Here is a 24,278-nt window from a genome sequence, read left to right on the forward strand (position 1 = left end):
AGGTGAGAGTTAATACTTTATAGAGAAATTTAAAACCCATTATAAGAAGGTACACTTCATATCAGAAAAACATTGAGAGATCTGATTGAGTATTTTAAGAAAGGAAATACTATCAAAATATATGGAAGAAGAGGGTAAATCTGTATTAGAGGGAAGTCTTGAACATAGAGGAAGCCGGAAGGATGCTGTCTTAGTAACCAGAGATGAGTTGGACCATGGGCTGACATTGTGTGTATACAGCAGAATGTGTATCTGAGGGGGGGACATCGCAAGTGTGTTCCCATAGACAGAAAATCGGGAACTGGGACTATTGATCACTAAGGATCATGGCAAACTTGGAAAGAAGATGGTGCTTGAGAAGGGAGGAATGAGAAGACAATGAGATTGATTATATCCTGTTGAATTTTAGGTTTTGTTGGAATATCAAGGTCAAAGTAGATTTTTGGATACTAAAAATAAGCACTTAACATACTTCATAGTAAATGAATTTTTATCAGTCTGTCTGTGCCACCATAATAAGGTCCTTGAAGTTAAATATCACATGGGCTGCTCATCTCTTGATTTCAAGATCCTAGGTCAATAAGAGCCTGTTTCATGGCACATGGTCAGTATTTGTTGCTTGAATGAATGAAAAGAGGGGCCGAAGGCTAACGGATGAGGGAGTTTGACCATAAGCTTTCAGCTGGAAAATTCTCTAGAGAGTCTTGAAAGTACATCCAAATTTCCTAAATGGAGATAAGAAACGGAGCGTGGAGGCAGGAGAGAATCAGTGCAGAGAAATCAGAAGTACTGTCAACCTAGAATAGATTTACAAGGAGATCCTGCTGAATAGCATTGAGAACTATGTCTAGATACTCATGTTGCAACAGAAGAAAGGGTGGGGGAAAAAACTGTAACTGCAATCCATACATCTAAGGATAACCTGACCCCCTTGCTGTACAGTGGGAAAATAATAAAAAAAAAAAAAAAAAAAAGAAAAACATTGAAAAACAAAAACCAAAAAAAAAAAAAAAGAAGAAGTACTGTCAGTACATTTCTGTGAGCATTCTGGAGTTTTCTAGTAAGTGCCAAGCCTTGTACTGGGATGAGGAAAAACGGATGGCCTAGTGTTGGTGGGGAAGTCAAAGACTTTATGTTCTATTTAAAATGTTCAACCATGAGGACGGTATGAGGGTAATTGGATTTTTGTGAGAGAAACGTCCCCTTAGAGAAAGCAAGGTAGCCTTGGCGTGGCAGATCTGATAGGGAAGCCAACCCAGATCAGATCGTGAGGGTTAAGGCGAAGGCTTGCCAGGGACAGTAAACACGTTGAGGAAGTTTATTAGCCATGAAAGGAGCAAACGCAGCCTTTCGAGAATCTTAAAATTTGCATACTCTTCCTATAGTCTGTACTATAATAGCTTTTTGGAATATGAAATCATAATGTTACTTTGCTTCTTCATGTCATTTATTGCTCACCCCCAAGGTCCAGGGGTATCTGGAAGCAGAGAGGCTGTGGATCTCTCTACCCCTCACCCCTGCTTTGAGGGGGAGTTCATGGGCGAAAAACAGTTGAGATGGTAACTGTAAGTTGCCATGGTGCTTTTGCATTTTATCTTGTCCAAGGGTGGAGAGGGGAATGAGGAGAACGGGTCGATGGACAGCAGGAAGGGAGAAATTAGTGTTGACAGGGGAAGCAGTAAGTGTCGATTTGTCACGGAACCAAGTTATTTAGCTTTTAAGAAAGCCATCATTACGATGATATAATAACAACATTTTAGTGTGAGTTGTCAACAGACAGTAATAACTTTTAATGCGGCCTCTAAAATAAAACCTTTATGGTACCCATGTGTTTGTTTTGCTGTGATCCATTACTCTAGCCCTTATTTTATTTCCCTCTTACATTGTGATTTATTATGTTTGAGGCTTTAGGGATGAACTCCTTAGGGAATATATTTTAGCGCTTAAATGACTCTTTTAACATTTAGCACTTCTAATTTAAATGTTTTTCTCTTTGCTACATTTGAGAGAGATGAGAAGAATTTCATTTTAACCCTAAGAAACTGGAAGAATGGGGGAAAGAGTGTTTCACTGAGGAATAAAAAGGAAAGTAGCCAGTGACTGCAAAGTTGCCAGTTGAATTGTGTTGACAAGTAGGATGTGTGTGAACCCCTTGAGAATGTGGCAGGAGCATAATGAGAACGTAAAAGCTGTGGGTGGTGTGGGTGAAGGAGTGGTCTGGAATTGGAAGGGAAGAGCTCTCATCTTGTTATATGTTGGCATTAGTGTCTTAGAGAAACACATGAGTTCTCACAAATGTGTTGAAATTGTCTGCCCTGAAAGCTGAAGAACATTCCAGAAACACCAGCCAGGATCATGCTTTGAAGCTGTCCCTTTTTAATTTATTTTTTATTTTTTATTTTATTTTTTTGTCTTTTGTCTTTTTGGGGCCGCTCCCTTGGCATATGGAAGTTCCCAGGCTAGGGGTCAAATCGGAGCTACCGCTGCCAGCCTACACCACAGCCACAGCAACTTGGGATCCGAGCCGTGTCTGCGACCTATACCACATAGCTCACGGCAATGCTGGATCCTTAACCCACTGAGCAAGGCCAGGGATCGAACCGCCTCCTCATGGATACTAGTCGGGTTTGTTAACTGCTGAGCCACAACGGGAACTCCAATGTCTTTTTTCGAAAGTGAATTATTGAATTAGAGAAATAGGATAATAATGCTTTGTAATAATGTCATAAACAACTATCATTGACTCCATGCATTTCTGGTTATTCCATTGTTCCCTAATTCCAGGTACTTTTCATCCTCAGTGTCTGGTGTTTCTTAAATGAACTCCTGATTTTCTTGATTTGCTCTCTTCTCCACTTCCCTGCTCTGCTTGTCATGAGTAGTCAGTTGTGTCCTGCTTGGGTTTTCAGATCGCAAGTTTTGTCAACAAGTCGGCCATAGATGTCTCCATCCTGCAGCGGTCCTTGGCCATTCTGGAGTCCATGGTGCTCAATAGCCATGACCTCTACCAGAAGGTGGCGCAGGAGATCACCATCGGCCAGCTCATTCCCCATCTTCAAGGGTAAGCAAGAGTGACCCCGCCACTGAGGGTGCGGGGAGGCTTCAGGTACACAGCCACCGTAATCCCCTGAGAAAGGTCTCACGGTGGTTTGATTAAATATACAGAAGAAGAATCTTAATTTGCTATATAATCAAACCATGCCCCTCGTTTGTCTCCCATCACACTGACATGGTGCAGCTCCTTGCCCCTGGGTGTGCCCCATGCCTTTCCTTGGCACGTTTCTGTCTCCACTGCCATCATAGGCACTAAGTTCTGGTAAATGTTGCTAGGTAATCAGCAGAGTTTTGCTTTTAATAAGACGCAGTACGACAATTTGTTCTCTGGAGTTCTCAACGAGTCTTCATCCTTAATCATAGAAAATGGTGTTTTCTGCGATATAATGAGGATTTTCATAGTTAATGAGAGATCTTTAAAGCCAGGCTTCTTTTTTAGGCTCCAGGTGATTACAGCGACCTCCTTCACGTGTACTTTACAATATGGGCATTTTTTTAGAGGCTTGAGCTTTGAGACAGCTGCCCTCACAGCCAGCCTTTGGTTCTCTCTCCTTCTCTGGTTAAGGTTATCTCTCCCTTAGGTAACTAGTAAGGTCCTCTCTGATGATGCAAGCCTGAGACGGACCCCCTCGTACGATGCCTCTTTATCAATTAAAGTATTTGGGATTGCAGGTGGCCAGGAGCATCCTGAGCTAGGACAGGGGGTGTATTGAAAGGATACTGGGGCACTTTATAGAACTGAGGAGTGACTTAAGTAGCTAAGCCTTGGGAAGGACAGAAACTATGGCCTCCTTGGAGTCCTCACAACAGGCCTTTTCTCTAGCATGTTGGCTGGCACTGATGTGACTTGGCTCCCAGTAACTGCCGCCCCTGGTCTCTCAGGTCACACTGGCAAATTTTCAAGAGGAAACCTGATTGGCCTGTTTGGGTTGGGGGTGCAGGATGGGCATGTAGGGAATATTCAGTCGTTCTCAATGTACCAAAAATGTTGACTAGGTGCTTATAATATAAGCTACCAAAGCACATTCGATATTTCCTTCACTGGAGGGGAGCTGGTGACTAGAAAGTAAAATTGTAAGTCACACAGCTATGGATTGTGGCCTCAGGGAAAATTAGCACATGCTCTAAAATGATGCTTTTGTGTGAAGCCGCTTTGGATACCAGTTTCACACGTCCTGAGTGTGAACTCTTTTAACTTTACCGTCTGTGTCTTTTGTCTGAATCTCAGCATCACTGTGCATTCAGAGTGCACTTTGCCAATTGGCGAGTTTCTTATTTGCCAAGCGCTGTGCTAAAGATGTTAACGTGCCTTACCTCATTTCACCCTAAAATCAGCCCCTTGAAATTAGTGTGTTCTTACCCAGGGTTACAGATGAGGAAACTGAGTAGGGACAGAGCCAAGGCCACACAGCCAGCCTATGAGGCATGGGGCTTCATATTTCGTCCTGCCATAGCTGTGTTCTCAGCACTGCCTCTTGCTAAATTGTCTCTAAATGTAGCTCACAGGCAGCTGCTCTTTGTTTATGTCTCAGGTCCTTCTTATTTACCGTATTTGCTATGCAACTTACATTGGATCTTTGCTTCATTTGGAATTTCTGATTTCACTCCTGTGAAAAGCAAATTTGTAAACATAAAAACCCATTTTTCTCATTATTTCAAAGTTTCTGTTTAGAACTAGATTTTTAGAATACTATTGCCCTGGAGACAAAGCAGTTTTATGATAAGCCCCGGAATGTGGGTAGACCTAGGATTGTTCCTAGATATAGCTCATGCCTCAGAGAGAAAATTACGTGAACCCAGACACACACACACACACAAGTACATCCCCTAGTTCATGTTTTTGTCTCTGATAGAGGAGGAGGGGAGAGAGCCAGCTGGCCACCTGTACTTCTGGGTGATCCCCTCTGAGCAGTGTTTTGTCAGGCTAGCAATGCACATGGTCTCCCCATTGTGTTTCCGGCCTTGTGTTGGTTGAAATGTATTTTCAGTGCGGACTGTGTTTTCTAAGTCCTGCCTTTTTTCTCTCTCATTTTTTTGGGGGAGATGATCATGAGCCTTATCATGATCTCACTCAGGGGTATCCTCTTCTGACTTTCTGTATTGTTCCATGTCTTTGCAGGACAGATCAAGAAATCCAAACCTACACCATCGCGGTGATTAATGCACTTTTCCTAAAGGCCCCTGATGAGAGGAGGCAGGTAAGATGCATTTCTTTGTCTTAAAGACTATGCCCAGGGCAGGCAATTTTTGGTGCAGAGAGCGCCCTCCGCGTCCCATTCCAGGAACTCCTTAGGGCTGCTGGCTGCTCTGTGGTTTGGCTGGGCAGCCAGGGATCATTCTCAGATCCAGTGGGAACTGGCAGAGATGGGCAAGTATCTGTTTGGTGAAGAACGTTAGGAGTGTTCTAGTGGCAGAGCCCTTTCATCACCTGAAACCTAGCAGAGAAACCCAAACAAAGATGAAAGAAAGATGAACCTCTGCCCCTGAGGTGGGCACAGAGTTAGAAGCCCCTGTGGTCTCCCATCAGTTCACCAGATACTCCATGGGGCAAGGGAGGTATTGTCCCCATTTTCCTGATGAGGACACCTAAACCCTGAGAGTCATCATGCTTTGGCGGGGGAGGTATGAGACGGGAAGGTGAGGGGACAGTGGGGAGAACACGCAAATCGCTGCCAGAGTTGAGGGAACTGTTGAGATGTGAGAGGGGCTGCTCTCTGCTTGGTGATATTTCCGCTGTCCGTGTGTGAATACGACCAGGAGGACTGAATAATGCATTTCCCCTCCTCTGTATAAATAAGACGAGGGGACCCTTTAAATGCATCTGCATGAAATCTACCCTTTCCTTTGCAGATCTTTGGTTCTTCTTCAGCTGGGGAAAGGACAAATAAAAGGGGTTGCAGAAGAAATGAATTTAACGTGTCTTAGAATTTGGCTCACATTTCTGAATCCATTTTTTTTTCCATCAACATAACATACTGTGTTACCTTGGCCACAGTTTACTTCATTTAAAAACCAGACAGAAACATGAGATCTTTCCACCTTTAGAAAGTGTACTGGGGAGCTCCATGACAGTTACCAATCCATTGTTTTAGAAGAATCTGGAAAGCTAGCATGCTACTCAACACCAGGTCAAGAATTTTATTTTTTTCTTTTATTTTTTTTGTTGCCAAGGATTTTAAGCCTAAGCGACTAGATGTGAGGGTTTCTGGTTGGTTTTCCATTTAAAATTGTTTGCTCATTCCCGAGGGCCGTGTTTGCACAATAAGTAGAGTGACTTTATAGTTTCCTGGGCTTTTGGTTTGGTGTTGGCTGGAGCCAGGAGGTGCCCACCCTCGCTAGGCTGGTGCTCCAAGCTGGGTCTTTATGGGTGGCTTTGCGGATCTTAAGTGGAATCATGAGTAGGGGCTTCCTTTTATATGTATATACAAATGCTGGGTCCATGGTAATTCTCAGAAGCCCAGCAAATTGCCTGGCAGCTGTCACATTCACAAGCCTCACATGGTCATTGAAAAGCTTGGTCCTTCTACTGGCCAGACCAAGGACGCCTGGCAAGGCCACCTGGTAGCTACTTGTAGAGTGGGGTGAAGAAACCTGCCTTCTGGCCTGACCTCTTGAGACTATCCTTTCCCCTGTGCCTGGATTAGAGAAGTGGAAGCTCATACCCACCCCTGGTGCTATGATTTCACTAGGGTCTCTGGATCTAGACACCAAGTAAAATGCATACAATTTGCCTTTCTTTTGCACCGAGAGCTGTTGTTAATCTGTTGAATTGTAATCGAATGACCGCAGGGAAATGGGGAATTAGATGCCAGTGACTCCAGGGCGATGATAACAATTAAAATGTTGGGGACTACCATCATATTAAGAATACTGTTAACATTAGGTTTTGATTCTGCTTATAAAATCTTTATTCAGGGGAGTTCCTGTTGTAGCTCAGAGAGTTAAGAACCAGACATAGCGTTCGTGAGGCTGCAGGTTTGATCCCTGGCCTCACTCAGTGATTAAGGATGTGGTGTAGCTGTGGCTCTGGTGTAGGCTGTCAGCTGCAGCTCAGATTCAACCCCTAACCTGGGAACTTCCATAAGCCACAGGTGCAGCTTACAAAGAAAATTTTTAAAAATCTTTATTTTTGAAAAATTAGGCTCTATGAAACTGACATGGCACATGTCAGTTACTATATTATTATATTACTATAATAATATTACTATAATAATAATAAGTCCCAAAGGGAGTCTAATAACATTAACCACTTAAAGAAAAAAAATTCAGCTAAGAAAGATAAAGTGAAAGTTCCCATCGTGGCTCAGTAATGAGCCTGACCAGCATCCATGAGGTTGAGGGTTCGATCCCTGGCCTCTCTCAGTGGGTTAAGGATGCGGTGCTGCTGTGAGTTGTGGTGTAGGTCACAGACAAAGCTTGGATCTGGCGATGCTGTGATTCTGGCATAGGCCAGAAGCTACAGCTCTGATTCGACCCATAACCTGGGAACCTCCATGTGCTGCAGGTGTGGTCTTAAAAGGACAAAAAGACCAAAAAAAAAAAAAAAAAAAAAAGAAGAATAAAAAAAGAAAGATAAGGTATATATATAATCCACCAGGAAATCAAGAGTATTATATGACTAATTAGGTCTTTGAAATAAAAATAATGATACTTGTTCATTGAAAATTAACTTGGCTTATCAGACACAACTTAGAATAGATTTACAAGGAGATCCTGCTGAATAGCATTGAGAACTATGTCTAGATACTCATGTTGCAACAGAACAAAGGATGGGGGAAAAAATGTAATTGTAATGTATACATGTAAGGATAACCTGACCCCCTTGCTGTACAGTGGGAAAATAATAATAAAAAAAAAGAAAATTAACTTGAATTTATGTTGAATTTAAGACGAATCAGTGACTATTGTTGGTCATAAAAAGGAGTATTTTGATTTTTTTTCTTTTAAAAATATTTTTAGTGAGTTAAAGAGTTGGCTCTAAAAATTATTTCAAGTTCATAATGAAGAAAAGTCTATCTGCTGTTATTTTTTGAATGTTAGTGGAGGCCTGTAAACCAGAAGATCAAGCTCATTGGTACTATCACTTGACTTGCTATATACTATATACTGTTACTGGCTTATGCTTTGAAAGATTCAAAGTTCTGAATATTTTTGGCAAATAGGAAAATTTACCGAAGCCTGTCACCAATGATAATATTTGATACTATTTGAGAGTTTGCCGTGTGCCATCCTGGGCTCAGTGGTTTATGTAATTTCATTTAATTCTCCTATCTATAGAAAGCCTTATTATTTCCATTTTATAAATGAAGAGGTTGAGAATCAAAGGAAGTAAAGAACTCCCCCCAAGTGCTGAGCTAATAAGAGTCAGGGCTAGAGTCCCAACCTTATCCTTGCTCTTATCTGCAAAGCATCCCATGGAGTGCCAGTCAGGGAGGCGTCCCCTGCAGAAGGACCTTGTATTTGCCTGTTAAAGATCCTCCCTGATGCCTGGAAGGACACCAAGCCCATTTTCTTACTCTTTTTTTTTTTTTTTTTTTTTTTTTTTTTTTTTTAAATAGATGGCTTCACCCATGACATATGGAAGTTCCCTGGCCAGGACTTGAATCCAAGCCACAGCTGTGATCTAAGCCACAGCTGCAGCAATGCCAGATCCTTTAGCTCACTGTGCCAGGCTGGGGATGGAACCTATGCCTCCATAGTGACCCAAGCTGCTGAAGTCGGATACTTGACCTATTGTGCCACGGAGTGAATTCCTCTTACTTCATTTCGATTAAAACATAATCCAAACACTTATTTACTGGATTTACAGCAATGTCCATTTTGTTTGTCTTTTTAAAGCTTTTGGACATTGAATAAATTCCACTTTAGTCCAAACACATGGGTAAAACTCTGTTATCTGGGTTTTCTTTATTTTCAAAATGTATAAAGTGACTTTGGAAGGAGTTAAACACTTATACCTTATTTCTGCTTTTTACTTGGCAGGCAAACCTGGGTGATATTTTTGTTTTCCATGTGTTGAGTTGGCCTGACTGAGGAAGCACTGGGCTTGGGCCTGGAGTCTAACTGCCTCCTCTGTGTAGGCATCCCCCCCACCCCACCCCACCCCCCCATCAGCCTCCCTTGGGAGGGGGTCGGGTCATGCTTTCCATGCCTCTCAGATATTGGGGATTCTCCCTTTTTCTCCCCAAATGAAGCGGGGGGGGGGTTGCTTGTTTTGTGAGAGAGGGAATTGCTGCTAGTGGGCAAGTGATTCTTTTTTTCTAACAACGTTCAGTTTCTTATTTTCATGGCAAAGAAGTTGGCCAGATCCCTTCCACATTTCTCTAAAATATTTACGGTTTTGATAAGCATTATTTAAAAACCCCCTTTTTAGTTGAGATTTGGTAGGAAATCAGAAAATGTAGATTCCAAAGGAAGAAATTTCAAAGACAGTAATGCATCCCCAGAGAGCCAACTCCTGCCACCATTCACACCCATGTGAATCTCATGGTCCTACCTTGTTCTGGGCAAAGACTCTCCCCCAGACATTATTTTTTAACTAGATGTGATCATACTTCATGCACTGTTTCATTTGTTTATAAACAGCTTTTAAAACAAGATTTTGTGGACATCTTTCCATGTCAATGTATCTATACCAGCATATCCCGTTTTACTGCACATTGCTTTGTCCTACTTTGCAGATGCTGTTGTTTTTTTGTTGTTGTTGTTTTGTTTTGTTTTGTTTTTTACAAATTGAAGGTTTGTGTCAACCCTGCCTCAGCCAAGTCTATTGGCACCATTTTTCCAACAGCATTTGCTTACTTGGTGTCTCTGGTAGTTCTTGCAATATTTTAAGCCCTATATCAGCAAGAAGATTATAACTCTATGAGAGCTCAGATGGTGTTAGCATTTTTGGGCAATAAAGTATTTTTAAATTAAGGTATGCATGTTTTTAGACATAATGCTATTGCACACTTAATAGACTACTATACTATAAACATAACTTTTATATGCGCTGGGAAACCAAATTATTCATGTGACTCAGTTTATTGCTGTACCTGCTGTATTGTGGTGGTCTATAACTGAACTTGCAATATCTCCGAGGTATGCCTGTATCCATATCATCCTAATGGTATTAAATACTCTCCATAGATTCTAGAGTTCACTCAAACCATTCCCTAGTATTGGACACACACAAAAAAAATCTATGATATGGACAGGGATTTTTGAATTTTCTCTATGACATGTTCCTTTAGGAGCGTAGTGGACTGTTTTATCAAACATTTATTGCTTACTCTGTGCCAGCCACTATGCTGTGGACTTGGAATGGAAAGATGAAAAGGACAGTCAGCGCCCTTCAGTCCCTATTCTTATGCAGAAGATAAATATTATAGACAGATATTATAATAGTAAAATATTATTCTCTGTGCTCTGGTAGATGTTGGCAATGTATTTTCCCTTCTGACTTATTTTAAACCTTTATAGGTCTGTAGCTAAAATAGGCACAGAGAATTTTTCCTTTGTGGGTCAATTGGACAATAATTTGATTTTTATAAAAGAAGAAATTAAAAGAACGTTGGGCTTTTTGTTTTCAAGGAAAAAAAGTGGACTTTGCTATTTTGATCGGGAAGAAGATACAGCTTTCTGCATATGGGAAAAGGGCAGTTCACTTGTTTCTTTCTTTTTCTTTCTTTTTGGGCCACACCTGCAGCATATGGAGGTTCCCAGGCAAGGGCTCGAATTGGAACTACAGCCACCAGCCTCCACCACAGCTACAGCAATGGCAGATCCACACTCATACAATGCTGGATCCTTAACGCCCTGCATGAGCCCAGAGATCAAACCCGCATCCTTATGGCTGCTAGTTGGATTCAGTTTCTGCTGAACCACAATGGGAACTCCTAACTTGTTTCTGAAAGTGTCTTCATCCTTGCCTTCTTGTTTTCAAGAGGATGGAAGAGGACCTCGTATTGGATTTTGACTTTGATTCCACCTTGCCTGGTTAGATCACCTTAGAGTATTTATGTGCTTTTTTCCGCAGTGCAGTGGGTCCAGCAGGAGCGTTAAGATTAAGCTGTAACCTCTAACAGAGTGCTCTGAATTTCCATCCCTTCTTCTCTCCTGCTTGCTTTCCTCTCTGTGGTGGCGGTGGCCGTTAGGTTGGTGTAGAGAGCAGTGTTGACATCCTTGATTGTCCTCTGACTGTAAGTTCCATTCGTCAGCACAAAGCAGGCCCTGCGCTTCCCTTCTGCCCCCCTTCCAGCCCTGCCTGTGAGTCCCCTCGTACGTCCTCCCTGTGTTCTGAGTTCTCCTGGCTTTCCGCAAGTTTCTTTTGACCGTGATCGAATTTGTGGTTGTGTTTTTAAATTGTGGCTTAGTTTCTGCTCTACTCAGTAAGAGTGGCACCACGAAAAATACCCTCCACCAAAAATGGCGATTCAAGTGACTTCCTGAATATGAGCAGTATTTTTCCTTTTGCATGTTTGTACTGAGACGGTATTCACCTATTTAATTCCCCCTCGGGATCTATTTGACAGGATTTAGAAAGGGCATCTGTGAATCATTTCATTCAATAAAATCGCCTGCAGACCCTCTGTGCCAGGCAGGCAGGCCAAGGCACAAAGCACGGTCTGCAGAACTGAGGCCCAGGAATGCTGAGGGTGGACCCTCACACACACAAGGGGCTTCACTTCTGTCCAGATGTTTGTCCTTTGCTAACACTGCCCTCAGTTCATCTGCATAGACTATTAAGCTCTGGGGTGTGAACTGTTCCCTCTTCGGTTGTGCACAGATTAAGATGAAACGCTTTTAGAAGTCTCAGATCTTTAAAGTGATGGTTCTCTAATATTGAAATCTCCTCGGTGCCAACGCAGGTTGCCTTGTAGTGAGAACGCTCTGCATGTATATAGTCCGGTAAAAGCTGATGACCCTTTCTGATGGAGAACCACTGTTTTCACTGGGAGTGTTTGATTTCTTTTCCGCACTCACCTTTTCCTGGAAGGGGGAAATGCCTAAAAAACAAAAAGACGTTGGCAGGTGTCAGATTTCCTTCCTTTGCCTTTGGACATGGCTTTGCGCTCTAAACAGCCTTCACAACGTCATTTGAGTCCATTCTTTGGTAAGAAATACTGCTGATATCCAGTTTTGAAGCACACTCCAGGATAAAGTCACTTGGGGCCCCGTGGCAAAGTATCTTGCTAACCGAAGCTTTTGCGTCGGTGTGTTTCTCTTCTGTAGGAGATGGCGAATATTTTGGCTCAGAAGCAACTTCGTTCCATCATCTTGACAGTGAGTACCTGTGTGCTGCCACCGCCGTGTTTGGGCAGGAATGGTCTGGTGTATTGATGTGTCTCCTCTTTTGGCTTCATTTTGGGGTTTCTTCTGTGACTTGCTTCTGTGGTGAAGCAGGAGGAACTGGGAAGGAGGAAAAAGTGTGCTTTGGGAAATGGAATAAATAAACACGGCTTTCCTACAGGAAAGGCCTCCTGTGACTGGAGGGAGGGGTGGTCTCTGGAACCTCTCTAGAGGGAAAGACATTCTGGCAGGAGGGGTTGGCAGTCTGTCAGTGGAGCGGGATTATTGGACTCATGATAGCTTTATCTTTGCGTTTAAGGAAATCAGGGGCTCCCCGACTTTAAAAAATCCATCGGTATGAGCTTATACTCTTTTTAATGAGAACACATCACATGCTGGATCCACATCAGATGCTGAGAAAAGTCCTGAAATTTTGACCATCATTTTCCTGGGCCCCTTTGCAAGACAAAGGCAAGAAAGGCAGCCATGAAACCCACTCATTAACTGTGATGCAAAGAGAGCCTGAAACCTCAGTCAAGAGGAGGCTCTACATGCTATGTGGTGAATGTTTAGAAATAAATCAAATAGCAAGATTTCCTGAGGCCTTATCTGTTACTTGACTTTTAATCAACGGCTGAAAGAAGCGTGTGTGATTGGTTCCCCTGCTCAGCAAAAAAATGATGTGTGCTTGTGTAATTCCGAAAAGGAATTCTGCCAGGCTTACAGTTACACACACACACACACACACACACACACACACACATTCCAATGCAATGAGACCTTTAAAAATTAAAAACCTTATGAGGGCAAACAAAATAAATATTCCAGAACCCAAAGCCAATAATAATGACTACAATTTGTCATCAAGTTTGATGTTAAATTTCCTGGCTGTTAAGAGTAAAGAGAAACCATATGAGTGTAATTTTCATCGTTTGATAAAAGAGGTACCCTGGTTCTTCAGGGGATGACATATTTCCCCCTCTGGAACTGAAATCTGAAATGGGTGTTGTTAGAGCATTCTAATAGATTCTTGGTCCAAGAATGGTCTTGTAGACATCGCAAAAGGATTCATAATATGGTTATTTTTTATCCTGGTTCTCAATAAAAGTGGAAGCAGCAATATTAAAGCACAATGCGGTGAAGGTGTTTGTGCAGGGGCAGGAGTGTGGAGAGATGAGGAATAGAAACTCGGAATTAAGGTCTGAGCGGGTTGCTGGCCTTACCTTGCTGTGGCAGGTGGAGTTAGAATGCCCTGAGGCGGGGATGGGGAGGTGTGGGGGACGGGGGTGTGCGGATGGAATGACTGTAGCCACCATGGCTGAAAGATCAGTTGGTGTCAGTGGAACTTTTTAAATGAGGTTTTGATGGCCAGAAGTTCGAGTTTGGTATTCTCTGGCAAGATCTTGGAGTGCAGGCACTTCTGAGTTGCTAATAGAATAGATACCCATATGCTCAGGTATCCATACACTTTGGATACTAAACATATATTATGAATGAACATTCTTTTTTTTTTTTTTTAATCTTTTTAGGGCCACACCCACAGCGCATGGAGGTTCCCAGGCTAGGGGTCGAATCAGAGCTGTAGCCACTGGCCTACGCCACAGCCACAGCCACAGCCATGCAGGATCCGAACCTGCCTCTGCGACCTATACCACAGCTCACGGCAATGCCAGATCCTTAACCCACTGAGCGAGGCCAGGGATCAAACCTGAGTCCTCATGGCTGCTAGTCAGATTCGTTTCCCACTGAGTGAGGCCAGGGATCGAACCTGCAGCCTCAGATTCATGTCTGCTGAGCCACGACGGGAACTACCATGAATGAACATTCTTATGGGGAGACTGGAGAATGTGAGGTTCGATTCTCCCCCCTCCCATTGCCTGGCTTTCTCCCCCCACAGCCCCCATTTGGTTCAGCACCTTCCTTCTATTCCTCATTCCCCACCCCAACCCTCCCTCTTTAATTGGCTATTTCAGAGCTGGCCGGCCTGTGGAGTCCAGGTGCAGGCCAGGTTGGGGGGCTCCTAGACAAAGTCCTTTCAGGCAGCAAGCTGTGGTTGGATCTAGCCCATTCAAAAGCACTCATTTGAATGAGTTTTTCACCACCCTGACTCTTGTCTGGCATTTGTAATGTACAACCATGGTCTCTGCCCAGGCAGATGTATATTAGGCCCCCGTGTTGAATCCTGTTTCAATCTCAGCCCTGGTAGGGACAAAGGCCCACGTGTCTGGTTTCCTGCCACTCCTTTTAAGTGTGTTTCATTTTGGCTCTGTTTCTAAGGGGAAAAGTCATCTTGTAAAAATTTCATTGTCAACAGGAGAGTAAAGTAATACACATAAAGTCACTCCCTGCATTGTGGTGGCAGTGGTCCCTGTTTAGTTTCCACAGTGAATTCACTACAAATCTGATGATGGGTACTTTGTTTTTGTGTGGGTGCTTCAAAAACTTTTCTCTGTTTAGAAGTAAGATCAACTGTCAGAGACAGGTGTTGGGTAAGATGATGGCAAAATTGCTTACAATACGTATGCACCATTTATTTCTCTACTGCAGACAAGGAATGCTTCTCTCCCCTGCACAGGGTAGGTCTCTTTCCTGGTTCCGGCCTAAAGATCAGGAACCTTATGGGGCCCTGGATTGTAAAGCAAAACTCTAGGGTCACCTGTGTGCCCATGTCTCTCCTCAAAGATATTTCCACCCACTTACATCCCCCCCCCCCAACACGAGGACTTCTGAGGTGCTACTTGGCCTCATGATGGTGTTCACTTAGATTGTTGGCGTTTTCTTTCTTCTTTTTTTTTTTTTTTAAATATTCATTTGTGAACCATCTCCCGCAGCATGTCATTCGAGCTCAGCGGGCCATCAACAATGAAATGGCACACCAGCTGTACGTGCTGCAGGTGCTGACCTTTAACCTTTTGGAAGACAGGATGATGACCAAGATGGACCCGCAGGACCAGGTGAGTGCTCATCGAGACAACAGTAAAAGCACCGAGGGAAAGAGTGTCCTTAAAAGTCTTTGCCTGGGCTACTTCGAAACCCAGAGTGTTTAGATGATGATCATATTGTTTCGTGATCATCTCAGAACTTAGGGAATGGGTTTAAAATTTAGGTGACTCCAGGATCAGAGAATAAGGTAAAGGAATGACTTCCTTATGCATCAAACACACACCTATTTTTTTCTTTATTGCGCAAGAAAGCTTGACATCATATGGCTACAGACGTTGGCCCTTGGCCCCAGTATCTTCCATGGCGATAGCTTGGGTGTCAAGTTCCCAGAAGACAAGGCCACTTGGTAGCTGTGTGTGAGAGCAATTCTGCTTTGAGAGCATAATTTCCATTCTCCTGGGGTCAGGGCCACGAGCGGAGGTCCCCGGTGACGTCTGATTTCTGGGCTTATGTTTTTGTCAGTTGGCTCTTTGCTCCAATTCTCTCTAGGTCTCTGGTTCTTGGGCATGAAAGACTGTCTCCATCCAAAAGGCTTGGGGGGGGGGGACCTTTACCGTGTGAGGACAGAGTGAGAGGAAACAGCTGGGAGTCCTGCTGTAACACATTTGCAACTTAAACAGCGCTGCAGCTTTGGAAAGGAAAAGGCTCGTTATTGGCACGTGAGGGTCTGATCTATCGCAGATGTGGACGGCACATGCGAAGTGTGTAACTGCCGCAGCCCTTCATTTGTGGCGTGAGGCCACGCGATTAAGCATGATGGAGTGGCTTCGAGAGGCCATCTCACAGGCCCCACACTTTTGGCAACGCCGAGTGTAATCATCCCAGAAAGATAAGACGGTCTTACCCCCACTTCTAGTCCAACAGGCAATGGGTCTTAGTAGGGAACAACCCTCCCTGTTTGCAAACCTACCTTTTACTTAAAAGGTATATTGTTTATTATCGTAGTAAACCTTGTGTAGCACAAAATTTACCATCGTTGCCATTTTTAAGGTTTCTGTCTATGAAGTCACTTCTCACGGGTGTTAGGGATCCCTAGTCCCCTGCTTATCGTTCATAAACCTTCTGCGCTTCTCACGTTGCTTCTGACAGTGTGGGACTCCCAGGTCCTCCAACTTGCTTTTGGCATCACAAGCCTTCCATCGTCATTGGGGCTTTCATTAAGAACTTCACGAGGCAATTGATATCAGCCCTGCAAATGACTTGGCTGTGAGGATAACTGTGGAATAAAGCCAGGGCTCACCAGCGGGGAGAGTGCCAGGAGAAGAAGTGTGCAGAGCCGAAACTTAGAGCACTGGTTGCCTTTTATCTGTTTCTCTTTTGCCTGAACACAGTGATTCATTCAGACCTGGGGGGACAAGAGAGTAGGTGTAACGTCACACTGTGAAGGCAGTTCTCACCTCCCTTTTTCTCTTCCTGACCCCTTCAGGCTCAGAGGGACATCATATTTGAACTTCGAAGAATTGCTTTTGATGCAGAGTCTGAACCAAATAACAGCAGCGGCAGCATGGAGAAACGCAAGTCCATGTACACCCGGGATTATAAAAAACTTGGCTTCATTGTAAGTAAGCTCTCTCGAGGCAGCTCTCTCCTTCCAGCAACCCCGGGAGCTGACCCCAGCCACGTAACTGATGTCTCCTCCGAGCGTGTGGTCCTCTTGTGCCTTACAGAATAGTTTCCACATTTTCCAGATGTTTCGCTGGTTTAAAGAAGATCACATGAAAATCCCTTCTGGCTGCAGGGAACTGGAATAACTTGCACAAGTGTGACTAATACCGAGTTTGTTTATGCAGTTCTGATTAAGTGTAACCAAGAGCAGTTCGCTCAGGAAAGTATGTAGACTTCGTTAAACCTCCTTCACACGACAGGCTTATGGTTCTATTTGAATTGAATGGCAGCTGTGGGATGGATCTTGTTGTTGGGCTAGTCATTGGATTACTCCTATCAATTTCATATCAGAATCAAACTGAGAGTCTCCCGAAATTTGATCACGACATGATTGATGCAATTTATATTTTCCTATGTTTTGTCTTGCTAAGGGTGCTAATACCGCCTAGATTTTTTTCAATTTGCAAATCAGGACATAACTTGTCCTGAATAGAGTCTTTTGTTTTTGTGTCTCCTTCCTGACCGTTCTTTTATCACCATCACATTTCTGCATGAACTTTGGCTAATGAATCTCAGATTCTGCAAGTATAAAATTGGGTTTCTTTTTTTTTTTTTTTGCCTCCTTCATAAACAATATAAATGAGATTTTGGCTTCAGTGACTATAAATTACCAGACATTTTTTATAACCGCAAATCCCTTTTCCTTAAATAGACACACACAAACACACACACACACACACACACACACACACATATCTTAATATTTATTTATACACATCCATATTCATGCCTTATTGTTATCTGGAAAAACTTGTCTTTCATGGAAATTGTCTTTGAAAATGTTACTACATCAGTTACATGCCTTGTTTTTCACTATTAAAGAGTTTTCATTATTTAAAAAAAAATTTTGGCCTTGCCTGAGGCATGTGGGAAGTTTCCCGGGCCAGGGTTTGAACCTGTGCCACAACAGTGACCATGGCTACTGCAGTGGCTAGTGCAGGATCCTTAACCTGCTGAGCCACTGGGGATCTCCAAGTTTTTACTATTTGATTGTACTACAGTTTAACCAAGCTCTTTTACTGAATGTTTTAGTATTTTGAAATTTCCAATGAGTCTATAATTAACGTTTTTGCAGTTCAGTATTTATGCATGTCCGTGATCATGTTATTAGGATATATCTGTGGAACTGGCATTTCTATGGTATTTTTTTTTAGGGCCGCACCTGTGACATATGGGATTTCCCAGGCTAGAGGTCAAATTGGAGCCGTAGTTGCCAGACCGTGCCACAGCCATAGCAAAGCAGGATCTGAGCCACATCTTTGACCTACACCACAGCTCACAGCGATACCAGATCCTTAACCCACCGAGTGAGGCCAGGGATCGAACCCACATCCTCATGGATACTATTTGGGTTTGTTACTGCAGAGCCACAGTGGGAACTCCCTATAGTATATATTTTTAAGGCTTTCGGTAGCATCAACGTGCTTTGCATAAACATTGTATAATTTCTACCTTAACAAGCAGTGGAGCAGAGTGACTGTTTTTATGAAACCCTCCAATAATATTTCTTAAACTTAAAAAAACCCTAATAATTTGATGTTATTGTTTTTATACTGGTAGTGTTAACGTGTTGTTTCTAAGTAAGAATACTTGTCAAACATTGTGTTCAGCTTTGCAACTTGCTTTACAGTGGTATTATGACATCATTTTTATAGCATCATATCCTAAATTTTGATTTCAACGTTCCATTTGATCTTTTAGCTGAATCTATTCTAACTTTTAACAAAGAGTTCCATGACTCATGGAGGAGGTGAGAGTTCCTGTACTTGGTGTGTGTCGATGGTCAAGGCTCATGGGTGGCCCTGGCCTTGCTCTCACCCACCTGTGTTGGCAGAACCTGTTGACCAGGGAGTTGGCCATGGGAATGTGGATGCAGCTCACATCCTACCTCCCCCTCAGCTCCTTCCAGATTTTACTTTTATGTGTTGAACGAAGAGGCATATCCAAGTCACCTGGGAAGCTTCGCCCTCTACCCAATCTCTCTTGCCCTTGAGTCACATCCAGATGACCGGGGAAGGGACCAAGGCATGTGCACTGCAAGATGCTCCCCCTTGATCCTGACAGTCTGTCCTGGTGGAGATCTTGGTGGTAGCATACGCCTGAGTTACTTCATTTTCCTCTTTTTTGCTACTGCTTGGATTTTGGTGCCTTTGAACAAACTGAGCTCTTTAACTATACTTATCCCTGGACTCAATGCATCTCTGCCCTGGGGTCCTAGTGTTTTTTGTTAGGGGGCAGTTGGATCCCAGAACACACAGTTATTCCCTCCTGGGCTCATGTATGAGAGACGGAGGAAAGGAAATTGGGGCAAGACCACTTGGTGGGACTCAGATGATCACAGGTTCTAGGGTTCTTATAGGTCTCTAAGAAAGGTATACCTAAGGGGAAGCAACTCCCTTTTTATCCTCATGCCCTGCTCCTTTGTAAAGTCACCAGGGTTTTCTGTGAGCCAAACTCTGAGTGATTCTTCTCAATGGTGCTCCGTCTGTCTTAATGTGATTGTTAATTCCTTCCATAGTTGGCTACTAGGGTATATCTGTCTTAGTTTTCGGTGTCTGTTGAGTGTTTATGAATTTTTAAACTAAAAGTTAATTCGATGTGGTTTTAAGGCCTTTGTCATTTATGTGGCCTCCACCCCAAGGACTTGAAAAGTCATTTTAGAAAAAGCAGAGACGTTGAACAGAGAAGAACCAAAGAAGAGTGCTGGCTTCCTTAAACTTTCCCTGATTCTTTTCTGAGTTTTCAGTTTGAGCTCTTTCTTTGAAACTCCTCCAAAAGCACGATCGTGCACCAGAGAATTGAGAAATTGGAAAGACTAATTAGTAATGATTTCTAGTGCTAGAAATGATACAACTGCTGTCACAAGCAGAGATTTTTCACCTTGAGAAGCAACCCAGTCACTGGGAATAGATGTCTCAGTAATGGAAACATGTGCTCATTGCGCCACCTAGAGACCACTGTGCAAAGTGCTGAAAGCTGGTTGAGTGCTTCATATGTCTGGCCACAAAAGCTCTGGATGCTGGAAGCTGTCCTGGTCTGGGATGCTTCCAAAGGAGGGATTATCTTGCCTGTTAACTCGTTACTGACCACCTTCCTGTTACCTCCTTCAGGAGAAATTTGAGATTTGAAGAAATCTCTTTGAAGAAAAGTTCAATTCATACAAGATTGAGATTTCTCATTTTACGTCTCCCAAGTAGGCAGTGTCCAGAAAGTTTGGAGTTAAGTGAACCTGGGTGCTAATTCCATCCTTCCGACTTATAAGCCGTTTATTAATAACTGGCCAGTGGGGTGTCAGCATCAGCCTACTCGGGTGTCAGTTTCCTCAGTGTGAAACTGGGCAGGTGCTCTTCGATTTTACGGCTGCCGGAGGCACCTGTAAGGCCATCATTATCAACCGGCACTGTGGATACACCCAGTAAATGGCAGCTCCCATCCTTGCTTTTTAGAGAGCATGCATCAAAGAAATCATAGGCAGCTTTTCAATTTTTCCCAAGGAGAGGGGCCATTGTTCCAACAAGGCAAGAAGCACAGTTTGCTAGAAGATAATAAAGCACACCAACTTTGAGAAGAGAGATGGGCCTCGCATTTCTTCTTTGCAAGCATCCACACAGAGCAGATTTTTCTGATGAAATAATTCTAAAGTCTCAATCTCAAGTGGCTAAATGGCTTCTGTGGTTAGTCATAACACAGAAAAGCATTTGCTTTTAAAACAAAGCTGCTTGTTCTAAGATCTCTTAGTTAATAGTTTCCTAGTGGCAAAATGGGCATGCCTGTGTGGGTCCCTTGGGAGGAAGAAGGGGTCAAGGTTGTCTGGGTTGATATTAGTCTTACTGGAACTTCTAAGGAAGGGCAGGTGTACGTCTCACAGTGATGGAAGGCAGATTCACACTTTTAGAATGACCATTTGAAAACAGGGGGAATGCTCATATACAAACTATGCCCTGTTGGTTATAATGACCAGGAACTGCACAAAATGGTTTTCATACTCTCTGAAGAGTTGAATTTCTGGCCAGAGACCCTTCAGAATGTATCCATTTTGATGTTGAATTGATAGCTTCTCTATTTGTGAATTTTACCTTTGATCAGTCTATTGGACAATCATTCAAAAGGAGATGTCTCTTGTTCATTTTTCTGAGCTCACTTGGACCCAAACAGATGTTAAAATTGGACACACCCAGGGAGTTCCCTTGTGGCTCAGTGGGTTAAGGGTCTGATGTGGCTCAGGTCGCTGCTGTGGCTCAGATTCGACCCCTGGCCTGGAAACTTCCACATGCTGCAGGTGAAGCCAAAAAGAGGAAAAAAATTTGGACATGCCTGGGTTTTTTTCCAAGCTGACTTTTTTTCTTTTTCCTTTAGCTTGACTGGAGCCAAAATAAGCTCTTTTAAGAAAAGAAAGTTTCTGAGCAATATCATGTGCTTTAATATGAAAAGTCCAGATAAATAGTTCCCTTGACATTTTCCGATTGTCGTAAATTTTTAAAAAATGACTAACATGTGAAAGTGGAAAAAGGTAAGGGGAAAATATTATTTCAGAATGATGACTTTTTTAAAGTGCAAATTTTATGGTGTACAGATATGGTAAGGCCAGCACTGCCCTGGAGATGACTGCTGTTGAGAAGACAGCTTGACCTTCTCAGTTCCCAAGAGGAGGGAGCCTGTCACACTGCACAGGGACACAGGGGGAGCACCAGGGTCAATAGGCTGAGGGAGCAAGGGGGATACACAGGCAGCAGCTTCCTTGAGGTTTCCTCAGGAAAGCCAAGACAAGAAGGGTGAGCAGGCTCAGAAACAGCTAGTTTGAATAATCTCCCATTGTGGCTCAGTGGTATCGAACCCGACAAGTATCCATGAGGACGTGGGTTCGATCCCTGGCCTTGCCCAGTGGGTTAAGGATATGGTGTTGCCGTGAGCTGTGGTGTAGATCACAGACGTGGCTTGGATCTTGCATTGCTGTGGCTGTGGTGTAGCCGGCAGCTGTAGCTCTGATTCAACCCCTAGCCTGAGAACTTACATACACCTTAGGTTCAGCCCTAAAAAGCAGACAAAATAATAATAATAATAATAATAATAATAATAATAATAATCTCCTTAGGCTCTGGGGTCTAGGGGCTCCTCCTAGTTGTCAGCTACCTGACCCTGAGGTCATCAGGGCAGGGAGATGGTGGCCCAGTGTGCAAAAGCCTAATAAAGGAGCTCTTTAGGGAATAGGGTCTGGATTGGTTGGTTTGCATATGACAGACAAGGCTTCTTACCTCTAGGAAGTAGCTTACCCAGCTAAGGGCCATCCCTCCAATGTCAGCAAGGACTTGACATATCAAAACATCAGAAAATACAAAAAGTGGGGAAAAAAAAAAGTCATCAATACAGATTTATGTTCAGATTTTTAAAGGATTTTTTTTTTTACCTTCTTGGGTGATAAAAGATAATTATGCATAGTTACACAAATATAATTATACCTAATTACATATGCAGCCCTTGGTGTCATTTTAATATATTTTCTCAAATACAGATGGCAGGGAATGAAGTGAGATGTATATTTATATCTATCTTCCTTCATCTCCATCGCCAGCCCTGTTCCCAGACCGCAGAAGAAAGCATCTTAGTCTAAATGCTACTAGAAGTCAGCAGCCACTGGAAGCGTGTGATGTCAGGATGAAGCTTGGACTCTGGATTCAGGTGGTCCAGGCTGATTCCTGACTCTCACTCACAGGCTGAGTGATTCCGGCACATTACTGGCATTTTCATGTCTCAGTTTTCTTATCTTTAAAATGGGGCATGTCCGTTGTCTCTATCTTCAGGGTTGTTGTATGGATTAAATTAGTAGATATTTATAAATCATGCAGAGCAGTGCCTGGACACAGTAAGGAGACTGTGGATTTGGATGCTGTTACGGTGATGTTTCAACTACTGTTGATGTTGTTATTGGAATGTCGCCCATGACAGTGTGACAGTGATGGGGGAATGTGAGAGTTATAAGTTGTCCCAGGAAGATAGTGAGAAAATACATGGTTCAAAGTAACAGTTAAAGATGAAGGTGGCACAGCGGAAACAAATCCATCTAGGAACCATGAGGTTGAGGGTTTGATCCCTGGCCCCGCTCAGTGGGTTAAGGATCTGGTGTTGCCGTGAGCTGTGGTATAGGTCACAGACATGGCTCAGAACCCACATTGCGGTTGTGGTGGCTGTGGCCTAGGCCGGTGGCTGTAGCTCCAATTTGACCTCTAGCCTGGGAATCTCCATATGCGGCGGGGTCAGCCCTAAAAAGCAAAAGCAAAAAAAAAAAAAAAAAAAAAAAGATGAAGGAATACTTTGTGCTTGGGAAACTGCAAATAATTTGTCATGGCCAGTTATATTGCTTGGGGACAAGGAAATAGGGTTGGCTTTGCAAATAAGAGACAGATTATAGAGAACTTTTAAGTCAATGGGTTGGAATATGCACTCAATCATTATGGATTCTGTATTGGCACATGCACCTATTCACTAAAATTTATTTGTAACCCACCAATCAGTCATCGTGGTGCATTCATAGTTGTTTGCAGACAAGCACATAGTGGCAAAAGATTTGAGTTGCCGAGCATGCCCAAGAGATCAGACAAGGTGGCCCTCTGCTTTCTTGTTTCAGCTCATATTGTAAATGAATGTCCTTTTTGCAGTCTAGCCAGGGCCACATTTTCTGAAATCTTTTGCTTTTTGTTGGTGAGTTTGCTGTTTCACAGTGTCCCTAAGGGTCAGGAGGCTGTGATGTGCCTTATGGAGGAAACGTGTATTAGAGGAACTTACTCCAGTCATGAGTGATCATGCTGCTGCTGTGAGTTCAGTGTTCATGAGTTAATAGTGTGTATTAAATACTGTGTTTTTAAACAGAAATCCACGGAAGAGAAGGCTATGTATCGATGGATTGCTTTTGTAACCAGTAGTTTGAAGGAACCTAACCCTGTATTTCCCATAGGAGCCATAGCTCAGTGTTGGTTCGTTCAGGGTCTGCAGTGACTCATAGAAGTCACAACTTCGAGAAACAAGGCAATTCGGTGTAGTTTACGTCCCTGAGGAGTTTTCAGGCAAGGGTAGTCCATGAAGAGGAGAATCCCAGGTGACCCTAGGCTCCGTTCCCTCCTAGCCACGTGTCCTGTATGTATGAAGTGGGGAAGAGAGAGCCCGTCCTTCACTGGCTCACAGGCAGGGGAGATGTCAGCAAACATCTGCAAAACATAACATTGCTCAGGTCAGTCACCATGGTGACTTGATTCCTTTATTTCAAGAAACTGCCTATACACTTCTGCTGTACCAAAATACCACGTCCCTAAAATCAGGTGAATTTTCATTCTACAATCAGTTCTCATTCT

The 24,278-nt window shown here is 43.2% G+C and overlaps 1 protein-coding gene across 11 annotated transcripts in view; it reads left to right on the forward strand.

The window, feature by feature from the left end:
• The window catches only part of ELMO1 (engulfment and cell motility 1), a 555,188-nt gene that overhangs the window by 205,949 nt on the left and 324,961 nt on the right, over positions 1–24,278 (forward strand). For 10 of the 11 annotated variants that reach the window (XM_021079239.2, XM_085005795.1, XM_021079236.2 and 7 more), the window contains 5 exons: positions 2,910–3,061; positions 5,174–5,252; positions 12,271–12,321; positions 15,159–15,281; positions 16,697–16,828. In XM_021079239.2, the coding sequence (XP_020934898.1) occupies positions 2,910–3,061; positions 5,174–5,252; positions 12,271–12,321; positions 15,159–15,281; positions 16,697–16,828 (537 nt within the window). Of the gene's footprint in view, positions 1–2,909; positions 3,062–5,173; positions 5,253–11,192; positions 11,238–12,270; positions 12,322–15,158; positions 15,282–16,696; positions 16,829–24,278 lie in introns of all 11 variants that reach the window. The other variant, XM_085005797.1, reaches the window with a different exon arrangement.

Source organism: Sus scrofa, chromosome 18 (assembly GCF_054392235.1).
Source record: "Sus scrofa isolate SSC_HxYL_T2T_F1_AM1 chromosome 18, Sscrofa_HxYL_maternal_Yorkshire_Landrace_v2.0, whole genome shotgun sequence".
Taxonomy (NCBI): Eukaryota; Metazoa; Chordata; class Mammalia; order Artiodactyla; family Suidae; genus Sus; species Sus scrofa.